The following is a 19,270-nucleotide window of genomic DNA, read 5'->3' on the forward strand; positions in this document are numbered from 1 at the left end:
GTCTTGTGATTATAAAGTCTGCTTTCTATCTCTCAAGACTCAAAGCTACCGCACTTTGCCACTCTCTAAATAGCAATATCAAATAGTCAAGACAATATGCCATCAGCAGCGCAATCAGTAAATCAAATCGTACCACCGCCGGTGCAGGATTCGGTGCTAGATCACATTGGTAATACACCGCTCGTGAGACTCAACCGGATCCCACAGGAATATGGAATCAAAGCTACAATCCGTATGTCCTGCGTTCTTGATTTCAGCGATATGGCAGTAGGCTAACCTATATTAGTCGCAAAACTTGAGTACTTTAATGCGGGAGGCTCGGTCAAGGATCGTATCGCGAAACGCATGATTGAAGAAGCCGAGAAATCTGGCCGCATAAAACCAGGATACACGCTCATCGAGCCCACCTCTGGAAACACGTACGTACAAAATAGCCAAAAATTTGATAACATTTATCTAAATCAAATAGTGGTATTGGCCTCGCTCTCGTCGCAGCTGTTAAAGGATATCGCACAATCATCACGCTCCCTGAAAAAATGTCCCAAGAAAAGGTCTTGGTGCTCAAGGCACTAGGCGCAGAGATTATTCGCACACCAACCGAAGCAGCCTGGGACTCTCCAGAGTCGCATATCGGCGTCGCGCGCAGACTCGAGAAAGAGATTCCAAATGCAGTGATTCTAGATCAGTACGCAAACGGAGCTAATCCGGCTGCCCATGAGCTCGGAACCGGCATGGAGATCTGGGAGCAGACGAAGGGCCATATTACCGCAGTTGTAGCAGGAGCTGGCACGGGTGGTACAATTTCAGGTATTTCTCAAGCGCTGAAGAAGCAGAATCCAGATGTGCAGGTAATTGGTGTCGATCCTATTGGCTCGATTCTAGCGACTCCTGAGCATCTTAATAGCGAGATCAAACCTTATAAGGTCGAAGGCATTGGATACGATTTTATTCCTGACGTGCTTGATCGGAGTGCAGTAGATGAATGGATCAAGACAGACGACGCCGAGTCATTTTCTCTTGCAAGAAAACTGATTTCAGAAGAAGGAATACTGTGTGGAGGAAGTAGTGGTTCAGCTCTAGCCGGCGCTCTCAAATACGCCAAAAAATTGTCTGAGAATGACACTGTGGTTGTCGTATTTCCTGACAGTATTCGCTCGTATTTGACCAAATTCGTGTCTGATGACTGGATGATTAGCAACGGATTTCAACTTGACCCTACCATTACCGACAGCAAGCAAAAATTCAAAGAAGCCACAATTGCGGATCTGAATCTGAAGCCGGTATCTGCGATTGAAGGCAGTCAATCGCTACAAGTTGCCGTGCGCATTATGAAATCGAACGGTTACGATCAGCTCCCAGTAATCGACAACGAGGGTCTCTTAATTGGAATAGTCACACTCGGTCACATTTTGTCGCGAGTAGCAAGTAAGCGCGTGAGTCTTGTGGCGCCAGTAACAGATGCCATGTTGGACTTTTCGCATCTTGAGGAAACGTCGGCTGGAGGTCATGTGCACTCTCTTTCTCAAGCAGCAGGGCATAAACATTTGCGCTCAAAACACGACCACTTTGACGTGATAAATCTTGGCACTCCCTTATCTACTTTGACTGAGTTTTTTGAATTTAGCTCGGCTGGCGTAGTCACTGAAGCCGGGGCGGGGAAACATGCGAAGCCAATCCATGTTGTTACAAAGGTTGATTTACTGCAGTATCTTATTGACAATGGCGGAGAAATTTGACAAATTTGAGGCACATAATTTATTCATATCTTTGTTTGTTTCCTGATACTGATTTCTTTTTTGAGATCAAGAGATTAATTGAATCTGTTTATTAACTGTTTAGCTTATTTGGTCATGACGGTAATCGTATTCAGTTGAGCATCGTTTTATCGGTATCTGAAGCCCATATTGACTAATTTCCACAATACCTTAAATAATTTTTGTTATTGCGTGGCTAACAGACCCGTCGAGCAAAGTAGCTGAAGAAGCCAAAGAAAAGAATATGGATGAAGAAGAGAATTTAAATACGTAGAAATATGCGAGTTGTGGGATATTTTAGACGAAGTGTAAGCCACAGATGAGCTGTGCCACAGCAGAGCGCCACATAATCTAGTGAGACCAGTGTTAATATAGTCTCTTGGTCTCTTTCTCATTTGTAAAAACGAATTTTAAACACGAGGAAAATGTCTACAGAGGAGTCTTCCGAGACACCCTCGTCGGGTTTGGTTTTGGGACCAAGCGGATACTATCCGCCGGTCTACATTGCCGCGATTGTGTCCGTGAGCATAGCTGCATTTGTCATCTATCGGCATCTGTTTAAGTCAACTTCTGGCGGCGCAGCGGCCGCGGGACCGACATATATCCTCGCTGGTCCATCAGGGTCGGGAAAAACTGCTCTGTATACTCTGGTACAGTACGCTATCTTTCTACTAAAGTGCGAGAGACTGACATGTAGATTTGGGAATAGCTACGATATGGCAAGAAAGCACCTACATTACCTTCAATTGAACAAAACGTGACCACAAACTACCGCCTGCCTAGCCTCGTGGAAACAACAAAGCCATTTGTACTGATAGACACGCCAGGTCATCAGAAGCTCCGCCATGGAACATTCGACACCATACAAGTCTCCCTTCACGCGCGAACGATCCACGGAGTTCTCTTTGTAGTCGACGCCTCAGCAATGTCGAAACCAGAGAAACTTCGCGAAGCGGCAGAGTATCTTTATGATATCTTGCGCATTACAGAAAGAGTACGCGGCGGAACAGATATTTTAATAGCGGCGAACAAAAGCGAGCTGTTTACAGCCGTGCCCGCTAAGCGACTTCGCTCCCTTCTCGAAACAGAATTTCAAAAGATCCGAGAGTCGCGAGCGAGAACTGTGGGAAAAGTCGGGAGTGATGAGAAGGATGACGATGACTATGAAGACAATGCGGGCTCTTGGCTTGGGTTGAAAGATGGGAAACCGTTCAGGTTTGAGGATTTGGAGTCTGATGTTATTGTTGTTGATGGAAGCGTCGAGTCTGGGAAGACCAGTGGTTGGGTCAATTGGATGGAAGAGCGGGCTGTCAATTAACGACTTGTGTAATATAATGATGATTATTGCCTTATCGATTAATCATCGCCATCTTGCATGCTTAAACTGACAAAATCCAAAATCACAAATTAGAAATACCTGTGCATTCTACAATTTGTAGTCTCATAAATTCAATTTCGTATATAACAAATCCAAAAACATATGCTAGCAAATGTGATTATTTATCGCACGTCTTGTAAATCTTCACCGTATCGACTATCATCCCCCGCTTGGAATCATCACCCCAGTGCTTTCCCATTCACTTCTTGCATCCCAAAATGCCTTCATAGCTGTCTGCCTATCACCATTGATCCACGGCTTGTCGCCAACATTATCCTGGAAAAACCCATTTGTTCCTCCAGCAGCCACGTTTAAAATTAAATAAAACTCTTGATCAAACGGCGCTATTGAATTAGAGGCTGGCCAGGTATTAGCGATCGTGGTGCCATTATCATAGGTAGATTTAAAGTCACCCAAATGCCAAAACGGAGTCTGAAACTTATGATGAAATACTTGTCGAAGCTTTCCGTCAAAGTAAGTCATAACGTACTTGTCATTCCACTCGACGCCAAACGTATGATATGTTTGAGCAAACGTCGTGCGTTTAAGCGTATTGCGGTTAGTTGTCTTGTAATACATATCCTGAGACGATGTCGGGCCCCAATGTAATGAAGAGGACATCACATTGTTCCCGCCATCGGTGTAGCTGTGATTATTACCTCGCGACTCGGCAATGTCAATTTCTCCCGAAGCCGGCCACACGCCATATGTATCATTTGTCGGTAACATCCAAATCGCCGGCCATAACCAATCACCGGCGGGGAATTTAGCGCGAACCTCAAGCTTCCCGTATTTTACATTTGCGGAGAATTTTGTGGTGAGACGTGCGGAACGAATCGGAGGGATTATGAGGTTTATAGACGAATTTGAGTGGATCGCACATTGCGTTACGTCGCTGGAGGTGCATGTACCGTCGGCAGTGAGGTTCACGGAGTATCCGTTCAGCATGTTTGATTCTCCAATTGCGTCAGTTATAAAAGTTGGAACAATGTACAGATGGCCGTCCTTGACGTATGCATTTTCATCGGAGTCGGTAGTCCAGTCAAATAGACCGTTTCCAAAACCACCAATCTGTACATCGCGGAACCAGACATTTGAATCTAATCCTTCTGAGAAATCCTCATCAAGAACCAGACAATAGTCAATGGAAGTAACTTCAGTTGTACCAACCCAAGTTAAGATTCCAGTAATGATTAAGCCAATTGCAAAAGCCACGTAAATGATATACGATGATAAAATCTCTCCTCGAGCTTTCTGCTTCAGCCATGGTTTTTCAGATTCATACCCAAGCGGAATTCTTCTTGAAACAAACCTCTTGCGCGAGTGTATACGTCCTACTGAAGCAGCAGCAGCAGCTTCAATACGTCCATCAGAATTAGTAAACAGACTTGATTGCTGAATGAAAACTTGTTGTGCCATGCCGACTTCCGGTTCTGCTTCATCAATGCCATCTTCTGCTTCATCAATGCCATCTTCCGCTTCATGTGATAGACTTTTGGAGTTCTCAATAAAGCTGGAGGTACTTCCAGTAGATTGTGTTCTATGTTCAAACGACTTACCAGGACGTGCATGGCTCCCATTCGGTGTCCTTGATCGCGAAGAGAAATGCCTAGAAGAATTATTGTAAAGGGTCTAGATCCTGAAGTGAGGCCATGCACAGATCCTGATGATAATGAGAGGTGATGTCGAGAAGCTTGTGAGGCAGATCTGGACTCGGAGGCCGAGTAGGAGATGTGAACGGGGCCTTTACCTTTTAGGTGTGCTGGAGTCGGAAAGGAAGGGTTCGCAGAGGAAGAGGAAGAGGACGAAAATGATATAGAAGACGCAATTCTGGCTCCATCAGACGGAGTGCTAAAAGGGTCATTGACTGCTATACATACAGAGAATATCAGCAATAAGAACAAAAAGGATAAGAAAAATTAGAAACTCACGATTGTTACCGCTGCTTCTTGAATAAGATCTGTCCATAATGCTGCGGTAAACCACCAAAATTTTCAGGAAACATGGATCCAATGCATATTAATATAGAGAAAGTCTTGAGCAATCTGTAAGCCATTTTGCGAGGGAAAGCACTGGCGAGGTGAACGACTAGCTAGTGACCAAAAACAGCTGCTATTCTTTCTATACGAGGTTTCACTTAATCGCTAAATATGCGCCGCACGTGGTACTCTGAGTGCATAGCCACGCGCGGCTCGACCAAGACATGTACAAGTTCGGGTACAGTCTCCAATCCTCGGCCTAAATAGTCCTCAATTAGATATCTCATCTGTTCCGTATTTGCTTAAGGACAGTAAGCAAATATACTTAAATTGGCCGTCAAATATGATTTCTTTTGCCTCATTATCAGGCTCTCTGTATACTACCTTATTCATAAGAGAATCGTAATGCTGGAGCATACCACGCCTCCAACTAACATCACGCATCGCACGGCGCCAGCAGTCGCTCGCACTGACATCGTTACTCGACAGCTAGCTGCAACTTTTGGCAACTCTACAGAGTCAGCTTTGCCTTCTAGCGGCACCAACAGCACTCTCTACGGCAACCATGACAATCATGCGGGCGGCAGCTCTGCTCCTCCAGAACTCGGTCAGGCACGACTTGAAGACTACCTTGCGCTAACATACGCGCGGTGGCCTGTCCCTCCTGCCAATTCTTCGGATGCAAACCTTGACAAGTTTGATATCATGTGCAGATATCTTTACAATTTGTGCATGCAGCATAACTGGCTTGAGTTACTATCAGAAAGAGTCCCTTGCGTCGCTCTGAAGGTAAACCATTCTGCAGACCAGAATTCAGCTATCTCATCGCTCTATAGTCATTCAGCCGTTTTGGCTGACAACTACTCTCAGCCATTGCAATCTTGTAACTCTATGTATCACGGTTTTGACAGGCAGGATGTGCTAGAGTATAGAGTCTTTCCACCGACGAATAACGACCTTGACGGTGCATACTTTGCCGAGTATGTCGCGGGTCTAAACGTCAAAGTCTGTGTACGCCTGGAATACACCGTCGTTAGTGCTATTCTATCATGTATTCCGCCTGATGCTACTGCCGTACCATTATCAGAAAACGCTCGAATTCAAGTCCTTGATACTCTTGCCGACCTACCGCGAGCAAGAAAGTACCAGTACGCCGCATTTGTGAGAGAGGATGAGTCCTTACTTGTCTGGGCAGATAGTGTCACACAGTTGGACTCATTAGCAACTGCTCTTGAGTCACGGATGATGGAATTGATTTGGAAACCGGGTAGTCTGAAGGAGATGTTCCAGCCTCCTACAGCTGTGTTTGACGAGGTCAGCGACAGGGTTGGGATACGAACTGCTACTGAGCAGCCCCCAACTGATGACGCCGGAAGAGCTCTTAGTAACGCTCATGAAAAGACAGATGATCTGGAGGCAGGTGCAGTAAAGATTCGCTTAACTTCTAACCTCCAGGCGACTGCCGTTGGAATTGTAAGCTTTATTCTAAACTCTTCATTTTCACGTTTGATTATACACGTTTAATTATCAGCTAACAATAAATAGTCGCTTGCACTGCTACTCACATTTATCGGTCTCATGGTTCGAATCATAGCCAAAGAAATAAAAGCAGATCACAAGTTCATCCGTTTGATCGCGATCCTATATATTCCTGTTTTTATCATTCTTTGTGCATTCTTCTGTGTAGCTGTCGCTGGTACACTAACTCAACTACTCGGTCCTGTATCCCAAATCACTCAAAATTCCTCGACATTCTCAGCCACGCGTGAACCGCGACTTTCTGCATCTAAAATTCAACTCCCTCATATAACTGTTCAATGTCCTGTATACAAAGAATCGTTGGAGGGTGTTATTGATCATACCATGCAATCGATTCTAACTGCGATTACAACATACGAACTGCAAGGTGGCTCAGCTAGTATATTTGTCAATGACGATGGAATGCAGCTGGTTTCTGAAGAGGAATCCGCGGCGAGACGCGCGTATTACGCTGATAATTTAATTGGATGGGTTGCTCGTCCCCCGCACGGTCGCAACGGATTTGAAAGACGCGGCAGATTTAAAAAAGCGAGTAATATGAATTATTGTCTAGACATCAGTAATCGTGTTGAAGCTAAACTTGAATTACTTGAACGTCATGAAAAGTGGTCTGATGAAGAAGAAGAGGAGGCGTATGATGCTGCATTACAGGAGGTTATTGAGGAAGAGAACGGAGAATGCTTGGCTGGTGGAGACATTCGAATTGGCGAGTTAATCTTGCTAATTGATTCTGACACGCGAGTCCCTGAGGATTGCTTTATTGACGCTGCTTCTGAATCTTATTATTCTCCAGAGGTAGCAATTTTGCAGCAAAAGTCAGGGGTAATGATGGTTGTGCACAACTATTGGGAAGAGCTTATTGCCTGGTTCACCCGGCTGATTTACTTCGCGATTGAATACGCGACTGCGGGTGGTGATTTTGCCGCGTTTGTCGGGCATAATGCGTTTTTGCGGTGGACCGCTATTCAAGAAGTTGCGTATAAAGATGACACCGACGGTGGCCGAATAAAGTATTGGTCTGAGGTGCATGTGTCTGAGGACTTTGAAATGTCATTAAAGTTGCAGACGAGAGGCTATACCGTGAGACTTGTGTCGTATAACAACGATCAGTTTGAAGAAGGTGTATCACTTACGGTCTATGATGAACTGACTCGCTGGCAAAAGTATGCCTATGGTTGTAATGAGCTGATGTTTTATCCGTGCAAATACTGGCTCACCGGTAGATTTTTCACGCCTTTGTTTTGGCGTTTTCTGACTTCAAACATCAAGTTTTTCCGCAAGTTTACAATCATCGCATATATTGGTTCGTACTACGCAATTGCTGCATCGCTTATTTTATCAACAGTAATCGGATGGTTCGAGTTTGAAGTCGATCAATTGTATTTGTCGTCATTCAACAATTTCTTGTCGTTGATTGTTGTGTTTTCGGGAGCAGCGCCGCTTGCGAACGCGCTGGTTCGTTATAGAACCAGAAAAACTTCGTTCTGTAATGCACTCGGCCAGAATGCCTTGTTTGGATTTATGATGACGATTTTCTTAGGCGGATTATCATGGCATTTATCACTCGCACTTCTTTCCCACATGTTTGGGTTCAACATGCAATGGGGTGCCACGGCCAAAGAACTTGAGTCGTCTAATTTTTTCAAAGAGTTTCCAAAGATCATGCGCGGCTTCAAGTACATGTACGCAACTTTATTTGTCATGATAGTTGGCATGATCGTGCTCGCGTATGAGGTACCGTGGAATTGGCGAATTACGGGATTTTACTGTACGTTGCCGCTAGGGTGGGCGATTAGCAGCCATTTCTTATCGCCGATAGTGCTGAATCCACAACTGATGACGTTTGCTTTTTAGCTATTGACGGATGGTCTTGCTATATTTGATTTGTTTATAGATGTATGAATCTATTATGACAGCCTTAATTGGATGCAATATATGGAAACTGAAGAGGGTTTTTGGTTCAACATCAAAATGTTAATTGGCTTGCATAACAAAACTCAAAGTGAAATGTAAGCCCGCTGTTATATCACTCAAAAATCTGCTATACAGCTCTCTAATATAGTTTGATTACAACGTGAACAAAAAAGGCTCCTCTAATACTTGCATTTCAATGGATGTATATTTGACGGGCAGTCTGTACTTCACCCGACGAACTGCTCACTGCTCATGCTCACAGTTCTTGGTCGACGATTACACAGGCTGCTGTCTCATAAACTACTTTTCCTGCTTCCCGGAAGCTTACTTTACCAAAGATACTTGTCTCCAGCCGACTAGTATCTCTGTAGACTGCTCGCAAATTGGTGTTAGAAAACGTCGTTTGCGTCCAAGTCTTCTCGCACATCATCAAACACCACAAACATGATGTCGTCCCAGTATGAAGGTCAGTCCGGAGTGTATATCTCGATAGCAAAATTCAGTTCCAGCACCGCCTTCAAATAACGCATTCCAGAATACATCGTTGTTCCCTCTCTCTAATACACTAAACCCTTTCCACTATTTCAGTTGTCGTTGTAAACGTGTCACGAAACGCGTCGCAGACCGGGTAATTCAAAACACTGCCGACCAACGCGCTTCACGCGACAAAATTGCTACACAGCTTCGACAGTATCTACTGCAACTTTGTCTATACGTTTTCGATTTATTTTAAACTATTCTAATGACAGTTTTAAGTCAATCCCCTGCACCTGCGTTAGCGTTCCACAATTCTGTCAAAGATACCAGTTCTGAGATCAAACCCTTCAAAAGCGTCGTCTTCTATATTGCTAGAGACAGCGGTATCTCCGATGACGACTACGAACGAGTAATTTACCTTTGCTTATCTTTTTTTTTTTTTATTATTGACTTATTTTGAAAGACCCATGAGGAACTTGTTGCTGGAGGAGCAACCGAGGCAGTTCTCTCTATCGAAGCTGAAAACCCCAGCAAAACATTACTGGACTTCCTAGATCTTACCCACATCATTGCGAACAACACCGACTTTCCGGAATATACAGAGGCCGACGAGCGTATGATTAACGTCGTGAAATCTGCTTGGGTTCATAAATCTACAAATCAGCGGCGTCCGCTTCCCTTGCGCATGTTTTCTCCTAATTCTCGCTTCTTCTTTTCGGATGTTAGTGTAGTAGTTATCGGGTTGCCGGGGTTAGAAGTTGAGGCGATTTATGGCGGTATTCAGGCTCTGGGTGGACAGTGGAGCACCTCGATCTCGCGGTTTACGACTCATGTTATTACGCCCTCTCTTGATAACGTGAGAACTCCTGCTTTTCTGCATTTGAATCTAGCTGACTTTAGTAGCCGGGTATGAAGCAAATTGCTCCTCAATTAGAGAAAAGACCATCTGTCAGGGTTGTTCTTCCCCACTGGTATGTGAGCCTTTGCAAGTTCTCTTTGTCCAATCTAACAATGAATTCAGGGTCGAATATTGTCTCAAACTTCATTGTCACATCAAAGAAGACATGTTTTTATTTCCCGACCCAGCAATTCTCAACAAAGACGGACTAATCTCTGCCAAAAATTCTCCGAGTGGTGATCTCTTTTATGTCCACCCCGGCCACATTGAAGAAGATTCCTCTAAACTCAAATTACCTGATGCAAGAGAAAGTGACATATTTAAAGGAAAACAGTTTTATTTATCAGACGATTTGAATTTGTCCAAGCATTTTAAGGATACTGTTAGTGCAATGATTCAAACTGCTTCGGGTAGAGTTGTTGGTAATATTGACGACGCGAACGTATATCTTGGACGATGGCGAGCAGGTGATCTGTACATTAAAGTATGTATGCCAACACAAGCAGCACTTACTCTGTCCTAATTTCTTTTTTTAGGCAAGTCGATCTCATCTTTACGTTGGTTCATTACTTTGGTTATACTGGATGATTGCCCGCAACACTTGGAAAATGCCACTGCGTCACTTGCTTCACTACCCGATCCCGAAAGATCCTATTCCCGACATGAAGAATTTTAAGATTAGCGTCTCGGGGTTTACTGGTGAATCGCGATTATATGTAGAAAGATTAATTCTTGCTATGGGTGCAGAGTACACGCGTACTTTGCGACAAGATACAACTCACTTGATTGTGGCCAGGTATTTTTTCTTTTTTCATATTTGTTTATTCATTTTGAGATAATAACAAGAGTAGAACAACGAATAGCACGAAATACGAAGCGGCTTTAGAATGGGGGACAGTTCATATCCTAAACCATCTCTGGCTAGAAGATTCTTACGTCAGATGGGAATCTCAACGCGTTTCGAATCCCCGATATTCAACGTTTCCAACGAAATTGAATTTAATGGATTTAGTTGGACAGACGAGGCTCAATGTCCATGAATTAACCAAATTTTATGCGATTGATGAGACGGTGAATGAGGATGTGGTTGATTCCGTTAAGGAGATAGTTGTTGATTCTAAGACAAAGAGGACGCTGTCGCCCATTGATCAGAACGCGACTAGCCCTATAAAACTAGCAAGGAGTACCGAGACACTGAAAAGCAATCAGTCAAAGGAGACTGATGAAAAGGATCATATCCCGGTTAGTTCTAATAGATCAGCACAAAGCTCTCAGACGCCGAAAAGCAGTTCATTAAAGAAGGTCGGTCAAAATTTGTATGCCTCAAAGGATAGTGGCGCGTATGAGGAGCATCAGCCCAGTGGTCGACGTGCTGCCAAAGATAAAGCGGCGATGAAGCTGAAAGATGATATTTCTCGATTAAATGTTTACGAGATGCAAAAGAAGAGAGGCAAATTCGATGATGAACCTGAGCAGAAATCGGCACGAAAGCGGAAAAGCGATGTTGCCGATGACGAATCGTGAGTATCGACTTGCTGTTTTTGTTGATTTTTATGAATGAGGAGCTAATTTATTGTACAGAAACAAGAAGATAACAAGAGAGGAACAGGGTATAAAACTGCTGTTAACTGGCTACGGTGACATTTCGCCACACGACCTGCAGGTATGTTATGCTTGCCCCATGCAGATATCCTCATACAAGACTAACAGTTCCAATAGACTCTGCAGTCGCTACATATCGAAATCGTCGACGATCCCAAACTTGCAACTCATGTTGCCGCTCCCAAACTCCTCCGCACTGAGAAATTCCTATGTGCAATCCCTCATGCACCGATAATCCTCTCGACAGCATTCATCAAAGATTGTCTCTCCCGGCAAAAATTGATGAATGCCTCAGAGTATCTCTTACAAGACAAAGAAGGCGAATCTAGAAATAACTGCGTTTTATCACAAACTCTTGATCGAGCAAAGAAGGCTCCTAATGGTCCCTTTTCTGGAGTTTCAATAAATCTGACACCGGGAGTTAAAGGTGGCGCAGAGACGCTACGACGGATTATAATTGCAAACGGCGGATCTTGCACAATAATCAAATCTCCCCGCACAAAAAAATACGCGTTGTCTAGCACTCATGATCTGCCTATGCTTCTGGTATCGTGCATTGAAGACAAAGAGTACTTCAGTGGGTTTAGAGGTTTTGCGGAGAAAGAGAAGAAAAAAGCGCTGGTAGTTAGCACGGAGTGGGTGTTGACTGGAGTTTTGCGTATGGAAGTGAAATTTGATGATGAGTTTGTACTGTAGTTCAGCGTTTTGTTCAATATAGATTGGAATTACGTAAATTGAAAAAGGAAGAGAATGCTACTAAGATCCCTAAAAACACCAAATAACGCCGTCAACAATATGTATATATGAGTACATCTTTCAATCAAGAATTGTCAGGTTAACGATATATTCTTAACAATAAACCACCGAAATTACACCTTCACAAAGCATATAACTTGCACATCTCGCTACATCCAATATGCAAAAAATAGGCACTTACATGAATGCACTCAATGATTCCCAACAGCCCTAGCAGAAGGCTGCACACTACTCCCTCCAGCTCCACCTGCCCCAGCAGCACCAGTAGCAGGAAACGCAGTATTAGAAAAAGGCGACGAACTCTCCGACACGTCCGATCCGGCATTTCGCTTCGGCGACGACGAATTGCTTTGTAGCAATTGCTGCTGCGGAGTTTGCTGATATTGGACTCCGTGTCCATGTTGCGAAGGTTGTTGCGGAGACGAGTGAGGGTTCCGAGTTTGACGTTGGGGGTCGTCGTCTAGGGCGAGGACATCTGCCATTGTTAGGCTTATTCTCGTTGCTTCACGACGAATCATTCTTTTCTTTTCTTTCAAAGTGCGGTATTGACTTTGAAAGTAACTAATTAAAAGAGAGAGTCGGTCGAAATAGCAAACACTTTTGCGTCGTTTGTTTGTTTATAAGACGCGTTACTCTCGCACAACCTGTGGCAGTTCAAGGTTAGGGTATCAAATATTACTCGCGCTCGCGGTTCAACTTCTATGTACTTTTGAGCTTCGTTTATTTGATTGCATTCAAAAGCTATAGTTAATGCATTAAGATTTGGTTTGCTATTGAATTAAATTACGCCTTGGACTAGATAAATAAATTGCAAAAATCTGTACAGACCAGGTGTGCGGCTCAAATATCACGTGCGAAGCTGTAAACCCGATTACGATGGCCCCATTCATCCAGACATATCCTAAATAAGCGATATCTTTAGCATCTACACCTCAACAACCGTCACTCGACGCAGTCTTTCTTCGACAGTAGGCAAGAATGTCTACGGAAGGGCAGCCGTTTCCATTTCCGAGTATATATTCATTCCCTCCATTCTTCACACGACAACCCAATAGTCAGACATGGACTTCACAATTATCGCTTTGGTCGTCGTTGATTTTGGGGTATTGTCGGTATAATCGGATATGGAGGATTGATTTGAATACAGCTATTGAATGGGATTTATTCAGTAATAAGGAAATTAATCGTCTGTATTCATGTTTTCGTTCTTTTCATGGAATACTTGGTAGTATGGTGGAGCTAATGATGTGAAATAGGATCTTTAAAGTTGGACACATGTAGAGAGATATTGGATAGTATGGTCAAGAAAGGAAATGCAGAGTGGGTATCTGGAAGTGGAAGAGATGCTGCTGATAAGAATCTAAGCGCCATAATATTCTGGAGAAGGCCTGAAGAGTGGGCTAATATGATTGCTGATTGGGTGAGTTTATTTAGGTGTCTCGATTCTGTGTGTGAAAAACCAGGATCGTTTGAGAAGACAATAGCTAACCTTTTTGGACGATATCTGTTTTATTTGTATGAAGATTGATTCAACTGGTCAGCGAAACGCAATCTTGACATTCTACGAAATATCCGACGGCGACCTTTCCTTTTCACAAGGTTTGACCCCGCCATCTCATCTCTGTTACCTCTACAAAACTAACTGTGAACTTTTTTCTACTCAGATTTTAGAGGAATTGATGCGACAATTTTGCGTAAAGCATTGGATATATTAGTCCGTCGTGGACAAGCGCAGATCATGCGCTCTGCTGATGGCGAAGTTGCTGGTGTCAAATTCTTTGGTGTGCAATAGTTTTTTTTTTTTATCTTTTCGATCTTGTATATTTATAATTATATCATGTTGATATAATCGCTATATGATCACTTGTGATGATGAATGTTTGGCACGGTAGTTGATTAGATGAAGTAATTATTTTCTGGCTCTTGCAAGAGTATTGAATTTCAAAACCGGAACAAACCGCAATCTAGATTACGAGTAAAGAACGTCTGTGCTGAAGGATGCGGATGCTATCTCTCTGTTAATAATTTTTAGTTGAGATGAGATGGCAAATCGGCTGGTTTCCTGTAGGGATATGTGGATATAAGACCGACAGCTCTGGCAAATTACGACTCTTCTATTTTGGCTGGCATCTCAATGGAAGAAAGGTGTAATAAAGAGTAATAAATTCCAGTAAAGTGCACCTATCTTGTAGTTTTTGTTTTTATACAATAAAAATCGCCTTTGGAACAGCTTGGTGTATATTCATATCTTCAGTATCAAGTTGTAAACTGATCTAAATGACAATAAGGACATTTTTAATCAATCAAGCGCATTAAATATTGACAAGCAGCCACATAACTGTATGCAACAGTAAAATATCGAAAAACCAACAATCAAAAATGCAGCTCTCAATTATATTGATGATACAGAGCAGCAGAGATGGGCAACCTGGTTCGGAGGGGTCACCTAACCCAATGCCCTCTTCATTGAAATCGGACGAAAGTGGAAATTTAGTTTAGTCCGTTTTACTAACAATCGTAATTGGCACCAGATAATCTACCCTTATTAATATTGATTTCTATTTCAAAGGGTACATGCTTGTTATATGTGAATAAGTGGATATAGCCTACTGATGCCATAATTGTAAGATAAGTGATTGCTCTTTGCAGCAGAATTGAGAAATTGACTGGCAAGCAGAATCAATATTCCCATCCGCCCGTTTGGAATTTCCTCTCTCTTTTCCTTTTTCTTTCTCCAAGCAACAATTATTTAGCTCTATCGGTCATATTGCATGGAGATATTTATTTTTTGAAGTCGTCTATCTGCTTTGACAACCAGATCTAGTTTCCTTCAGCATCAACATTCACGTACAACGATGCAATTTCGCGGATCTGATCGCCAGCGGGCAGCAAAGCCGGCAGGGGGGATTATTCCTCGCTACATGATGCCCACCGCTTCATCTCTAGAGAAGGTCGTGAATTATGAAGCACTCAGTACAACCAAGGCTGGAAAGCCTGTGCCTGTAAGTTTCATTCATTGATATATCTGAGAAGTAGGTCTGAATTTTTGGTAGGTTCACGCTAGTGCTAATAAATGTCAACCATCAAAGTATAGAGCTGCTATAACGAACGACAAGAAACCTAATATTGGAAATGGTATTGAGACTGAGAAGGGCATGTCGCTTGCCGCCAATATCGAGGCTATCAATCGCATCAGCAGGCATACCTCTTCATCTGCCGCTAAAGCCGGTAGCAAAATTATAAAGCCCCAGTCTGTATGTTAAGGCAACTGGAAAATATATATATTTATTGTTCATCTGCTAAATTATATGAATAGAAAGCGGATATACGCAACATACATCACACAAAACCTATTTCCGTGTGCGCTACCTCTGAGGTTAAATCCCCAGTTATTGTCGATGAAGTTCAGACAGGAGAGATTCACCCCACTCCCCACTCTACCCTCCCTTCATCTATTGCGTTTGAGATGCATTCAGCTTCTGCTCTAGCTGCAGATGTGAGTCTATCCAAAGAAGAAATGAATGTCGAGCTCACGTCCCTAGTAATCGAAATAGAGCCTTTCTCTTCAGAAATAGAAGCCTGTGACTTAAGACTCTCGAACTCAGATCTTCCACTGCAGATCGATGCAGAACTTGAATCTCTGTCCATTGATATTGATAATTTTTGTCTGGATATGCTGTGTTCTAGTGAACTAGATGTATGCACCTACTTGTCGCATAATGGTTCAAGGAGTTCGTCACCGACGATTCTGTCTGAGCCGTATACGAATGGGAAGCTTCAGTATTCCTATTCTTTGCCCTCTCGTCTTACTGAAGAGATCCTCGATGAGACTAAAGAAGATGATGATTGGAGCTTTGACAATTCTTCCATATATATATCTCCTGTCGTAAAGCAGAAAATTAACGTGGAAAGCGAAGACTCGACATTCATCTCCTTGAATGAACGAATTCGACCACAAGAGCTTGACTACGTTGATAATCTCGCGCCCGTCTCGGTCCTTGAGGAAGAGAAGCAGAATTCTATCAGCGGGGGCAATTGCTGTATTTCTCTGCAGCGATTGCGACCAGTGTCGCAATCCACAGAACCGCTGTCGGAGTCTGAATCCAGAATTTTGTTGGCGCGTCTAGAAGCCTATCATGAAAAAAATTCTTCAATCAAGGAAGCGGTATCTGAAACAAAATTTCAAGACACTAAGCCACTACTCACGATCCTTAAAAGTCGACCTATGAATGAGACTATTATGCCTGACGAGGCACCGATATCAGTCATGTCTCTTCATACTTCATATTTTTCTCCTCGTAAATCTAAACTGCGTGAGTTTTTTGAGAACGAGCTGCTACGACTAAATTCCTCCTTATCTACTACTCAGCCCGCGCATACAACCTGGGGATGGCCTTTGAGATTGCCGAAGAAGACTGTGAATATTGTCCCTGTTGAAGAGCAGATTATCTACGATCGGCAGCCGGAATGTAGCGCTAGTACCCATCCAATTGCCCAACCCGGGCAGGTCGTTACCGAACCGCAGGCTGGAGCTGAATTAAGTGAAGATATTTTTCTTTCTGAGAAGGTGTCTGAGAGTGCCTGCAATATTTCAGAGGAGGACGACGGAGAAACTGTTTCTTATCGCGCGCGACTTTACGCTTTGCTAGACGACAAACAAAAGAATGAGAATAGCGTATCCCTGTTTTCGTCTCTGAATGATATATCCAAGACTAAATCACCGAACGCGAGCAATCAAACTATATGCGGGTATTCCCAAGAAGAATGGACCTCTAGTGTCATATGGGATTCTCAATCCGAACAAAAAACCTTCGGACCGCAAGGTATTACCGCAGTAGATACATCAATACCTCAAAATGAAACTGAGCAAACTTACGAGAATACCGAAATGGAAGAAGGCTGCGTCTCATATCGTGCAAACCTCTACGCTCTATTAGATGAGGAACCTCAAATTAACGATGAATCATCCTCTTCATCTTCTGACAGCGAATTTGAGTCGGCGAGAGACCCATGTCCAAATTACAGAGGATATCCACAAACGTCACCTTCCTCCAAGCCAGAATTCACACTTCAAGATCCACAATCCGTGAAATATATTGATAACATATTTCCAGAATCCGATTATTTGGAAACTGAAGCTAAACTGCAATTTCGCAACAATAAAGACGGCTCTGAGTTTTCTGGATCCAATGTTTCTGCGACCCCGGAGCATGGATCAAGTCCTGTTCTGTCTCCAATACAGATTGACTCTAAACCCCTATCGGGAATATCACCGGTACCCACAGATCTAATTTCATCATTTTTAGCTCTAGAAGAGTCTATCGCAAATGACTATGAGCACACGCGCTCTTCTTCATTATCTACTGCGCACGCGGAACAGGAATGGTTCTTTGATCCTCCTATATCCTTTCTAGCGCGCAAAGATAGTTTCCAGCCTCTCGGAATTCTTAAACAGCGCCAACGAAAATCTTGGAGCTATAAACATGCGTCGCACAGGAGTGTTAAATGGGCAAATTCACTCGAGCAGATCAAAGTCTTCAAACCATCCGAAAAAGTCGTCTCCACAAAGGCGTCTTATTGCACGATTGCCAAGATTCGCTCTTTTTTCCTTGGCAAAAAAGATAAAACTGCAAGATTAAGTGATCCGCGGACGCGTACAAGTAATGCGGCTATTGCGAGGTATTTTGCCAGAGACAGATTTTGTAATTGGTTGAAGAACAAAATGAGATTCTTGCGACGCAGCCGACGTGCACGGAATAGCTCGTCAGAGGAGAAAGATGAAGAGGCAGAGAAGAGAATGGCGGCTATGATGAAAAAATATAATGAGCCTATGCCATTTACTCTGGAGCCTAACGACGTGCTGCCTGCAGGAGAATACCGCGTCAGAATCGAACACTACGGCGATGACTGCGATCAAGAACAGCAGCTAGTTGCTTTCACTATCAATGATAACGACAGTGAAACGACGAGTGTATGTGGACCCGTTGGTCATGATACGTGGATGTGGATGCTGCGAGAGCTATTTGTTCTTTCTCAAATACGAACGAAGCGAAACATCTCATTATTGTATGCCAAGCGTGATAAAGCGGCCAGATTTTTTAAGAATCCGTTAGGTCATATATCTGAGGAGAAAAAGAACTCAACAGATCCAGATAATGTACCTCTAACTTCGCTCTCAGGTTCAGATAGAATACACAGAGAACATAGTGTGCAAAAATACAGTCAAGAAGTGAAAACGCAAAACTCTACAACACTAATCAGTCAATCAGTTGAGTGGGATTCAGACGACGACGAAGAAACACATTGGTCTCTATTATCTGCTGATTCGTATTACGAGAAGGTATTGCCAGAGTATGTACCTTTGGGACTTGATAAACTTTTGCCTCCTGAAGATGGGGATATCACTGAGAATACAGGTGACTTATCTTGTCGCAAGAAGGTTCGCATTTATCCTAGAACGGCAGCGCCGTAGCAGGGTTTTTCTGAGAAGATGGATTTCATTTTTCAATGGATTTTGAAAAGTAGCTGATCATACTAGTAGTATATACATCCGTCATGATTGCGAAACGCGGTGTACAAGCTGTCTTTTCCTCCTATACCTATATATTTATACCCTGTTGTTGACTGATCGTTTTATCCTGTATTTCAGTATTCTGCTTTTTTAGATTTCTGTTCCCATTTTGCTCTGTTAATGATTCTATTTTATAATATTTTAAGGACTGATGATTAGAAATGTTATGGTTGTATCATGAAGAGTTCTTTTAAAACTGGTTATTCACCTTGTCGAAACTAGGATCTGAAGTTCGCCCCTTGATCCAGTTCCATCTCGAATTCCATCCTGGAATTATAAACCGAAGCGATGCAAGTCCTTAAATCAATATTCAGGCCATCACTGACAGTGTAGCTTGCACATGTTATCCGTTTGATTTTACTCATTGTAAAGCTTCTCAGAGTAATCAGTAATAACGAAAAT

The 19,270-nt window shown here is 43.0% G+C and overlaps 8 protein-coding genes across 8 annotated transcripts; 6 read left to right on the forward strand and 2 right to left on the reverse strand.

Annotated features, from left to right (window-relative positions):
• Positions 1 to 51: 51 nt before the first annotated feature.
• Positions 52 to 2,120, forward strand: V2V93DRAFT_375390 (cystathionine beta-synthase). Its single transcript, XM_066911487.1, has 3 exons — positions 52 to 232; positions 287 to 419; positions 470 to 2,120. The coding sequence occupies exons 1-3, from the start codon at positions 97 to 99 to the stop codon at positions 1,734 to 1,736; spliced, it is 1,536 nt and encodes a 511-aa protein (XP_066763464.1). The 5' UTR covers positions 52 to 96; the 3' UTR covers positions 1,737 to 2,120.
• Positions 2,121 to 2,156: 36 nt separating this feature from the next.
• Positions 2,157 to 3,213, forward strand: V2V93DRAFT_375394 (signal recognition particle receptor beta subunit-domain-containing protein). The gene is made up of 2 exons (XM_066911488.1): positions 2,157 to 2,404; positions 2,464 to 3,213. The coding sequence occupies exons 1-2, from the start codon at positions 2,180 to 2,182 to the stop codon at positions 3,070 to 3,072; spliced, it is 834 nt and encodes a 277-aa protein (XP_066763465.1). The 5' UTR covers positions 2,157 to 2,179; the 3' UTR covers positions 3,073 to 3,213.
• A 78-nt stretch (positions 3,214 to 3,291) lies between these two features.
• V2V93DRAFT_382571 (concanavalin A-like lectin/glucanase domain-containing protein) lies at positions 3,292 to 5,100 on the reverse strand (the record flags this gene model as incomplete). The annotated part of the gene is made up of 3 exons (XM_066912157.1): positions 3,292 to 4,635; positions 4,692 to 5,002; positions 5,064 to 5,100. 3 exons carry the CDS (start codon positions 5,098 to 5,100, stop codon positions 3,292 to 3,294), a joined length of 1,692 nt encoding a protein of 563 aa, XP_066763466.1.
• Positions 5,101 to 5,816: 716 nt separating this feature from the next.
• On the forward strand, positions 5,817 to 8,504 carry V2V93DRAFT_392708 (glycosyl transferase family group 2-domain-containing protein; the record flags this gene model as incomplete). The annotated part of the gene is made up of 5 exons (XM_066912484.1): positions 5,817 to 5,900; positions 6,027 to 6,425; positions 6,465 to 6,584; positions 6,657 to 6,684; positions 6,706 to 8,504. 5 exons carry the CDS (start codon positions 5,817 to 5,819, stop codon positions 8,502 to 8,504), a joined length of 2,430 nt encoding a protein of 809 aa, XP_066763467.1.
• A 738-nt stretch (positions 8,505 to 9,242) lies between these two features.
• Positions 9,243 to 12,349, forward strand: V2V93DRAFT_375401 (uncharacterized protein). The gene is made up of 8 exons (XM_066911489.1): positions 9,243 to 9,450; positions 9,505 to 9,897; positions 9,945 to 10,012; positions 10,063 to 10,423; positions 10,476 to 10,735; positions 10,791 to 11,459; positions 11,521 to 11,602; positions 11,659 to 12,349. The coding sequence occupies exons 1-8, from the start codon at positions 9,307 to 9,309 to the stop codon at positions 12,235 to 12,237; spliced, it is 2,556 nt and encodes an 851-aa protein (XP_066763468.1). The 5' UTR covers positions 9,243 to 9,306; the 3' UTR covers positions 12,238 to 12,349.
• On the reverse strand, positions 12,237 to 13,194 carry V2V93DRAFT_388594 (uncharacterized protein). The gene has a single exon (XM_066912335.1). The coding sequence runs from the start codon at positions 12,813 to 12,815 to the stop codon at positions 12,489 to 12,491; it is 327 nt and encodes a 108-aa protein (XP_066763469.1). The 5' UTR covers positions 12,816 to 13,194; the 3' UTR covers positions 12,237 to 12,488.
• On the forward strand, positions 13,195 to 14,536 carry V2V93DRAFT_375406 (ESCRT-II complex subunit-domain-containing protein). The gene is made up of 4 exons (XM_066911490.1): positions 13,195 to 13,483; positions 13,554 to 13,717; positions 13,821 to 13,896; positions 13,962 to 14,536. Exons 1-4 carry the CDS (start codon positions 13,276 to 13,278, stop codon positions 14,087 to 14,089), a joined length of 576 nt encoding a protein of 191 aa, XP_066763470.1. The 5' UTR covers positions 13,195 to 13,275; the 3' UTR covers positions 14,090 to 14,536.
• Positions 14,537 to 15,061: 525 nt separating this feature from the next.
• On the forward strand, positions 15,062 to 19,183 carry V2V93DRAFT_91587 (uncharacterized protein). The gene is made up of 3 exons (XM_066912824.1): positions 15,062 to 15,299; positions 15,351 to 15,551; positions 15,614 to 19,183. The coding sequence occupies exons 1-3, from the start codon at positions 15,153 to 15,155 to the stop codon at positions 18,767 to 18,769; spliced, it is 3,504 nt and encodes a 1,167-aa protein (XP_066763471.1). The 5' UTR covers positions 15,062 to 15,152; the 3' UTR covers positions 18,770 to 19,183.
• The last annotated feature ends 87 nt before the right edge of the window (positions 19,184 to 19,270 follow it).

Source organism: Kockiozyma suomiensis, assembly GCF_038497685.1.
Source record: "Kockiozyma suomiensis strain NRRL Y-17356 unplaced genomic scaffold V2V93scaffold_16, whole genome shotgun sequence".
Lineage (NCBI taxonomy): Eukaryota > Fungi > Ascomycota > Lipomycetes > Lipomycetales > Lipomycetaceae > Kockiozyma > Kockiozyma suomiensis.